The sequence below is a fragment of the Rutidosis leptorrhynchoides genome, chromosome 7 (genome assembly GCF_046630445.1).
Source record: "Rutidosis leptorrhynchoides isolate AG116_Rl617_1_P2 chromosome 7, CSIRO_AGI_Rlap_v1, whole genome shotgun sequence".
Lineage (NCBI taxonomy): Eukaryota > Viridiplantae > Streptophyta > Magnoliopsida > Asterales > Asteraceae > Rutidosis > Rutidosis leptorrhynchoides.
The window spans coordinates 166,994,871-167,003,708 of NC_092339.1; the positions used below are offsets into that span (position 1 = coordinate 166,994,871).

General features: G+C 34.9%; 1 protein-coding gene across 1 annotated transcript; it reads right to left on the reverse strand.

The window, feature by feature from the left end:
• Positions 1–732: 732 nt before the first annotated feature.
• LOC139858886 (zinc finger CCCH domain-containing protein 19-like) lies at positions 733–8,629 on the reverse strand. Its single transcript, XM_071847723.1, has 10 exons — positions 7,722–8,629; positions 7,555–7,634; positions 4,924–5,111; positions 3,966–4,794; positions 3,088–3,212; positions 2,934–2,993; positions 2,802–2,852; positions 2,203–2,273; positions 1,900–2,042; positions 733–1,830 (listed from the first exon to the last, which is right to left on the reverse strand). The coding sequence occupies exons 1-10, from the start codon at positions 8,462–8,464 to the stop codon at positions 854–856; spliced, it is 3,267 nt and encodes a 1,088-aa protein (XP_071703824.1). The 5' UTR covers positions 8,465–8,629; the 3' UTR covers positions 733–853.
• Between the last annotated feature and the right edge of the window lie 209 nt (positions 8,630–8,838).

Genomic DNA, 8,838 nt, shown 5'->3' on the forward strand with positions numbered 1-8,838 from the left:
TTTCGTGTAGGCGAAGGTGGTGACTTGAGCAAGTGGTAGTGATGTAGAAAATGACTGACCATTCATTTCTAGCAAGCCAAATCTCTCAGCAACTCGAGAAGATAAACAACCCTAAAAATTTCATGTTAGGACCCCAATCTCCTCTGACTTTACCGTTGGTTCTTCGGTAAACATGTGAAGTTGAATGTTATAGCAATTCGAGAAGATAAATAGATTTTAAAATTCATATAATAATTGTAATCTATACACCACTCAAGTGGTATTGGGTACTGTTGTTGTTGTTGTGTAATTGTAATCTATCTATATATATATTTTAGTAGATATCATGTAGTAGATATCATGCAGAAGATTTATGTTTTTCTCCAATTTATTGGTTAGGTTAAGATAAGTATTAGGTTATCTAGGTATTAAAGGAGGTTATGATGAATTAAAAAGAAGAGAATATCTCAAGTATCGAGTTAGGGGATGATTCTCACACACACTTTTTTGATCCTCACACACCTATTTTAACCTTTTGCTCTTCTAATAATACTCAATTGGTGTGTGAGGATCAAAAAAGTGTGTGAGAATCATCCCCCATCGAGTTATGTACCTATGTAGGGTTTATTGAAATCGTTTTTTTTATTTTATTTTATTTTTTTGTTTATTTGTGTGATTTCTTCCATTCACTATCCTCACATAATCAGGTAGTGAACTAGCGATATATGGCATGTGAAGGTATTATGATAAGGGTTAAAACACAAATGAAGATTGGATTGTTAGAAATGGAACACACGAAAACACGTACATAAAACAATATGATATCTCATACTCCAAACTCTAAAAACACCAAGTAACGTTCAATAAACCCTAATTAGATATTTTTTTGTTTAACCCTACTGGCCGCACCTGTTAATTGTGGACTTCCCCAAGTAACGTTCTGATTGGGCCCTACGGGTTCCACATTCGGATTTGTGTGAACTGCTGGCAAACTTACATTTGGCTGCAAAAAGTTTCCAGTAGGATTCTGAACCGTGTTTGGTGGTGCATTACTCCACGGGGTATAGGCTAGCTGTTGCTGTCCAACCACAGGGCTCAGTTGTGACTCGTGAAGCGAACCACCACCCCAACCATGAGGATTTTGAATAGCAACCGATTGAACCATTTGTAAAGGCACACTACTACCAGTAGGTGCAACCACGTGGCCTGATTGAACCATTGATACAGCCAGTTGGGAACTATCGGGTGTAGGTGACTGCAATCCTTCGTTGCCACTATGATACGAACTGGGTCCCACAGACAGGCCTGAACTTCGTTTCGGAGTAGGGGAAGGTAGGTCTTCAAAAACACGTCCCTCATCATCTGAAGGCTTCGAAAGTTTTAAATGAAACCGTCCCTCTAATGCATTTGTTAACAGAATACCGTCATCTTCCTTCTCACTCGTTCTCCATATTATCAGATCCAACGGAAAAAAGTTACTATTATTCCATTTATGTAACTGTGCCATTGAAAACGGACCTTGAATCTTCCCAGATGGATCCTTGTAATGCCACATTTTTTCCGTCTCGTTTACGATTGGACTACTCTCGGAAGCATCTTTTATCGAAGCTACAGTTTTCTCCGTTTCATATGTAGAACTCGGTTTCTTCAATACAACACTTGGTATTTGTACACTTTTGTCTCTTTCATTATGTCGTTCAAAACGTTGAAAAGTAGCATCTTCGGGTTTTTTTGAGCGATTGTTACTCGACAAGTTTCTAGATGTACCTATATCTGTACCTCTCCTAGATTCCTTCAAGGAAGAGTCTCGGTTTTTGCTAAAACTAGAACTAGTGGCGATCTTGTACGTGTCTGCATATAAATTTTAGAAATTTAACTAACGGAATCTACGATTTTAATTTTTAAGAGACTGTAGGGTACCTTTTTTTTGGTCGTCTTCTTCTTCTGACTCGTGTTTTGGATCCATAGTAGGATCATCGTGAATTAAAGGAATATCTTGTAGCCTACGGAAACGTTCTTCAGGTGTTTTCAGAGTTTGTAACTTTTCTACACATTGTCTAAGCGTAAATACAAGTCAAGTATCACAAAAGAACAATCCGCGTTATAATCATTAAATCTACTGGTAAAATCTAATTATTATCACATAATTTATTGATTAATCAGTAATAATAGTTCATTTATATGATAATATGAAATCATGAACATTTAATAAACAAAGGATATTCTTTCTTGCGACCTAAATCACTTGCTCGATCACGAAGATGATTAAGTTTTACAATTTCTGCTTCAATCTCCTGCAGATTAAATACAATATTGCGTGAAAACCATGTGAATGTGCGGTATCTAATTCATAATCATTATTCGCATACATAATTTAAAAATAGCATAATTACTTGAATATTCATCAGGAGATTCCAAATTAACACATATCAAACCCAAAACCCCAACCCTAGCAATTTTTCTCTGATTCGCATATTGGTTTCTGAAAATGTACGGTAGAGTTGAAAATTGGTTATGGGTAAAGATTATTGTAACTTGGGTCTCTATATAAATAATCAAGTTGATATTCCTAATAATATTTGTATAATCAAAATAAATTTGATACATTTTATCCTAAAGTTGAAATTAAGTAGTTCTTGGTAACTGCAAGCTTCAGAAACCAAAATCATAAAAAGTGCAAGTTATTGCAAATAACGTCTTAAAGCGAACCCAAACTACGCAACCTGCAGGCCCTGTAACTGAACCAGTATCGAAATCAGGATAATCTACAACGCTGACCAATGGACATTAACGGAAAAATTATTGCTTCATAATGAACTTACATCATTCACTCTGGCTGATTGGAGTTCGATGGCCTTATCCAGAATGTCTCCCTAAAAGAAACTAAAAAACTCAGGATAATGAAACATGTTTCATGGTAACAATTTATTCAAATCTAGGAAAAGAGAACGTACCACTGTCAACCTATTTATAAGTCCACACTTAATACTCTGTCGAAGACGTTTGCATTCTTCCTATTATATCACCAATTCAAATATTCAAATAAAAGTAATGCAACTACAAAAACCAATATTTTCTACAAACTTCAATTTTTTAAAACTCAGTTACCTCTGTAAAGTCTTGATTTGAAATGATATCAATGGATATCGTTTCCTTTTTATCAAGATTCAATATATCAAACATGGTATCAGTCATCTTTTTGCCAACCGGGTATTGTTTTCCTTTGGTAGTACCTGCACACATTCATAAAAGAAAACACACTAAAATATAAAGACCAAACCAATGTTGTAAAACTCCCCAATCAATTTCATTACTCCCCGATTACTCCTTTTTAGTAACCGGCCGATCCGAGTTTTCAAAATCGAGTAATTGACTGGTCAACGGGTCAAAATCGAATTTAGGGCATGTTTGGCAACAAGCTTTTTGGAGCTTTTAGGTTTTAATTTTTATGAAAAAAACTCCTATCAAGTAAAAAGCTCTGTTTGGCTACAAGAGCTTAAAGCTTTTTGAGTTTTGAGGGAGGGAAAAAGCTAAAAAAGCTCCTAGCTTTTTGTCATTTTACACTTTATTTTAACAGTTTCAGCTACCCTGTCAAACACCAAAATACATATAAAAAGCTAACATCTACCATCTACAAGCTACCAGCTAAAGTTTTGCCAAACATACCCTTAGTTGGTCAAAGTCGGATATAGTTTGTCAAAAACGGTCAAAGTCAATATTGGTCAACATTTTAATATGAATTAAACTAGATATTTAGAGTTTTTGAACAACTGAAGATTATGTATATGTTTATGTTTATGTTAAATGTTAAATTCAATACTTTAATGTATAAAAAGCCCAATCCGATTACTCCCCGTCCCCGATTACTCTCCGAGTTGCCGATTACTCCCTCAAAAAGCCCGAACAAGTACTTCCCAAATAATGATATTTGCAGCCATAGATCAAACATACACAAACTCAACTCATTAGAATAAATAGATGATTACCTGTAACTTGCACCAATCTATATATGTCTTGCTTAAGATTAGCACCCGATATCCTTATTCGAACAAACGTACCAACAACTTTACGAGCGAACGATTCAACATCACCAAGTAAATCCTCCACCAACTTCCGTTTCATATATATTAAATTTATATTATGTATATCAATTGCAGCATAATCATCCCGATTCGATTGCGGGTCCCGATCACCCTTCTTTTTTATTTTCCTCTTTTTATCTTTTCCAACTTTTGTCATATTTATAGTTGCTTCATCATTGTCTATCAGGCTAATTTCAGTATCGACTACACTACCCTGAATTACATCATCTTCTTTTATAAGAAAGTGAGATTCAAGAAGTTTTAACATCTCGAAATGCCCGACACGTGGTTTACCGAAAAGTCTTCGAAGTCTTGTATCGCAAATTATTTGACTTTTACGCCGAGTATCACGAAGATTGTTTGTTTTGATGTATTCAAGCAATAGAGCTTGTACATCAAATTGAGATTGATATGATTTGTTACTTCCCATGTGCGTTACAAATTCAAGAAGTTCGTTTGATGCCCAGTCAGCGTTTGAGGGCCCCGAAGTCCCCCCAGAAGTCTTGTGCTTCTTTGACTTTCTTCCTCTTGTTTTCTTTGTTTGACTTTCTGACCCCGAGCCGTCATCCAGTCCAGCTGGAAGCTCGTGTTTGCCAGCTGGCGTGTAACTTTTCCAAGCATTCTTAGCCTCAACGAGCTCGGTTAAAGAAAGGTTAAGTTTTTCTTTTAAATCTGTCCAATAAATCTTGAACAAATATTCCCAGCTATTCTTGTCATCTGTGTCTACATTTGCCTACATAATCGAAACGGAATTCAAGTATCAATCATTGCAGTTAAAAATTGATATGTCAAATTAACAATTAGATTAATATATATGATAATGATAAACAGAATAATTTTAGCATAAGAATGATGATGAAACCTGATTTTCTTGTGAATCGTTATCAATTAACATGATAATTTTCACACAAGCGTCACACAAGCCTTTTTTCTTGTTCCCCTTAACATAGTATAAAACATTATTCTTAATGCATATTTTACACAAAGAAAAGGTGCATGTATAACACATATAATCAGCCTTCTTCTCACACACGCTACACAGGTGCCAACCTGAAAGAAAAAAAGGTTGAAAACGTAGAGTGAGTTTTATAAAAGTTCAGGATTTCAGGGTGAACGATATCTGAGCATCTCATTATATTTATATGGCACATAAGAAATCAAAGGATACAAAATTTCATTATGATAACCTTTGGCGAATCCAGGATGAAAACCCAATGGGGTCCCAAAAGAAATTTAAAAGCTAATTATACTTTAAAGGCACTTTAGTGGTTGTTTACCTCCAAAAAAAACCATAAATTTTAAAAATGTATAGGGTCCTATAGTTAAATTTAGTAGCGTCTCATGCATTTGAAAAGTACATTGTATAAAAAAAATTTACAGGCATGCATTCGCCAATGATGATACCTGACTATAACTGCATTGAACATGTGCACATCAGAGATAAAAATGGATCCATAAAAAACTTCAAAAAAAAAAAAAAGTTCAAAAAAAGATTATCAAAGAAATATGCATAGAAATAAAATTATATCCCTACGGATGAAGTGTCCACTCTATAATATGCTGACTTCACATGCAAATACTCAAGACAGCATACGTTTCATCGTAAATTATAAACAGGTAAGTATGTTAGGTTTTTCCTTGTTTAGGTTACCCGAGTACTTTTACTTAGATGTACGCGGTCTAACCGGGTATTTAGTGACCGTTTCCAACCCTTTCTCTGGCTACCCTCAAGATGTGCAGCTAGTTAAGTTTGAATCGGACCCACGCCAATTACTAGACCATCTTCGTGATGCTTTCATTATAAACTAGTCTTAAAAAAGATTCCATTTTTGACTTGTGAAATAAATAATGATAATTTTGCCAGACAATCTTTAGCATGAGCTGCAGAAAGCATTTCTAAACTAAAGTACCTAAGCATTGGTCAATTTCAAAAATTATACGGAGTATTTACTAAACCAAAGTAACATGCAAGAACACTGACAGCTGTCATATTACAAATAAGCGTTTTTGTAAAAGATTACGACCTAAATTATAAAGCTTTGCATACTAGATAATTTCTCATGTGTGAGAAATTAGAGAAGGAAGTATACAAATAACCAAATGGATTTTGATACTACCCAAAACATCAAAAGCATAGCATTTAGAAGTAACTCAAGTAAGAGGCATAAATAGAACAGAATTGCTTGTAATTGATTATTTTGATTAATCAGTTATAATAACAATTTGGGGTATATATCTGACATTTTAAGATATATGGTGTTTGAGGAAACTATCAGCTTGAGATGAATACACCCAAGCAAAAGCAGCAAAACTTATTCAGGAAAAATAGATTGATACAGTTACGTAGTTTTGGTCAATGCCCTTCAAAAAAACATCTAATTTTAGATAATTCTTTTTTCGACTACTCAAACTCGAATGCAACTGATATGTAGTGTTGCAGAACTCGGAATTACTCGGTGAATAATCGGTTTTGTAGCTTGGGGAGTACTCGGCAAGTACTCAGTCAAACTTGGTCAAACTCAGTCAAAGTCAGCCAAAACTCAGGATTACTCGAAAAATCGGTCAAAACTCGGCAAATATTCGGAAAATCAGTTAAACTTTGTCAAAACTTGGCCAAAGTCAAACTTAGTCAACATCCGAGTACTCCCTACAAAGTCCCGACCAAATACTCCCCGAGTAGCAATTTTTGCAACTTTGCTGATATAAATCATATTTGTACTTTATTTTGTTATTATCACATAAATCTGAATGATTTTTGTTTAGTAGATAGATTCTAAAACTATCAGATGAGTCTAGATTAGGAGATCACTGATATTTGACTAATCAATCTTGTCTATTCGTTAATTCTATTTTTGTTTCTTTTGCACTCTATCATCAAGTTGGTTTTTTATCGGTAACCCAAGATTAAAACCTACTCTGTCAAACTTGTTTTTTGTTCACAAAAAAACATACAAAATTACTGCATGTATCTATAAGTAACGCAAAACACACACACACACACACACACACACACACATAATTGGAAATTGTAGAAAGAAAGCTATAAAGATAATCAGCCATCAATTAACGCATTTGTAGCAAGATACAACTAACATAGTAATATCCTCTTAGCAATTGAATACAGAATCAGATCAGAATACATATGAAATAAGATGAAAACCAAGGTCCCCTGTCTTAATAACTACTACTTATAACATATTACCAAAAATGATGTTCAAATAAGCACAACTTCATCCTTTTGGTAACGTGAATACCCAAAAAGGAAGATTCATTCCCATCCAAAGGAAAACATATTCTATTCCATAGTATATCAAACCACTATGCCCATTTAGCAACTAACAGGTATGCATACAAACAACATTCAAATATTTTTCGACAACTATAAAGCAATGCAGCATAAAAGCTGATAAATGGTAATAATAAAGTTAAGCAATTATATTAAAACTCAAATCTAATTTAAGAACAGGTATAAGAGATCGAAAAACATACTCACCACAATTCCATTTACCCTTGGTTTGAAAGAACGCCTCGTCCCGGTTAACACAACTAGGATGATAAACTTTAGGGCAGTTCCTGTAAATACAAAACATCCAAATCACAAAATCAATATTCACAAATCCAATTAGCTCGAAACCGCATAAACCTAAACAAAACCTGTACCGTTTGTCACATAGCACAAGGTCTCCACCATCAAAGCAAATGAAACAAACATCTTCCTCCTCAATCGTCTTTTCGCTCCCAACATTAGCTTTAACAGTAACAACCTTTGAATTCTTCCCTTCTTTTTTCCTTTTCTTCCCGGGCCCACGTCCACGTCGTTTAACAGGCAATTCAGTTTTCAATTTCTCTTCATCAGACATACTTATTTCCTCACCAGCAGCTTCCTCCTCCTCTTCTTCTTCTTCCTCCTCCTCCTCCTCTTCCACTTCATCTGCAACCTCGACATTTTCTGTATGAGTGACGTCACCACCACCGTCATGTTCAACACCTTCCATCACATCTTCATTTTCACCATTTTCAGCAACTGGCAGTAACCGAACATTTTCCTCAATTTTCATAATCTCACTCACACCACCATCCTTATCATTCTCAACAACAACAGCTGCACAGTCTCCGCCGTCAACTTTAACGGAATCCGTTAACTCACAACTATCACGCTCCATATCTACCACGTCAGCATTAGCAGCTTCAATTTCAACAGCACCGTCATTTTCCCCAACCGCAATTGGAATACCAGATTTCGGATCGTCTAATTTGGTAACTGTGTCGGATTCGGATCCAAATTTTCGTAATTCATTATCATTAGTAGCATTAATTTCGAGCAATTTTTCATTTGATAAGGTTGTTGTTGTTGTAGTTGATTGCTGGAGAAGAATTGAAGTATTTTCTTCTTCGACCTCCATCAGGAAGAAAATTAGTTAAACCCTGACCCTAATTTTAACCCTATGTTAGCCCTAATTTTACGATTTTATCGTACGGACAAATATGAGCGGATGTTACGAAGCTATACCAACTACGAAGTGGTGAGGTATAATCAAGTTAGAGAGACGAGGTATGGCTTTGACATTTCTATTTTTATCACAGGATCAGTATCAAAATCAAAATCAAAATCAAAATCAAAAGTATTTGATAAACAGCATGATGTATAACTTTTTATACATGTAGTACACGTATTTATTGCAAAGGTTTGTTGGATGTATTAAATTAAATTAAATTAAAGATAGCGGTGTAAATACTGTGTGGGCTATATGTTTCTTTGCTTTGTGTTTCTTGAACA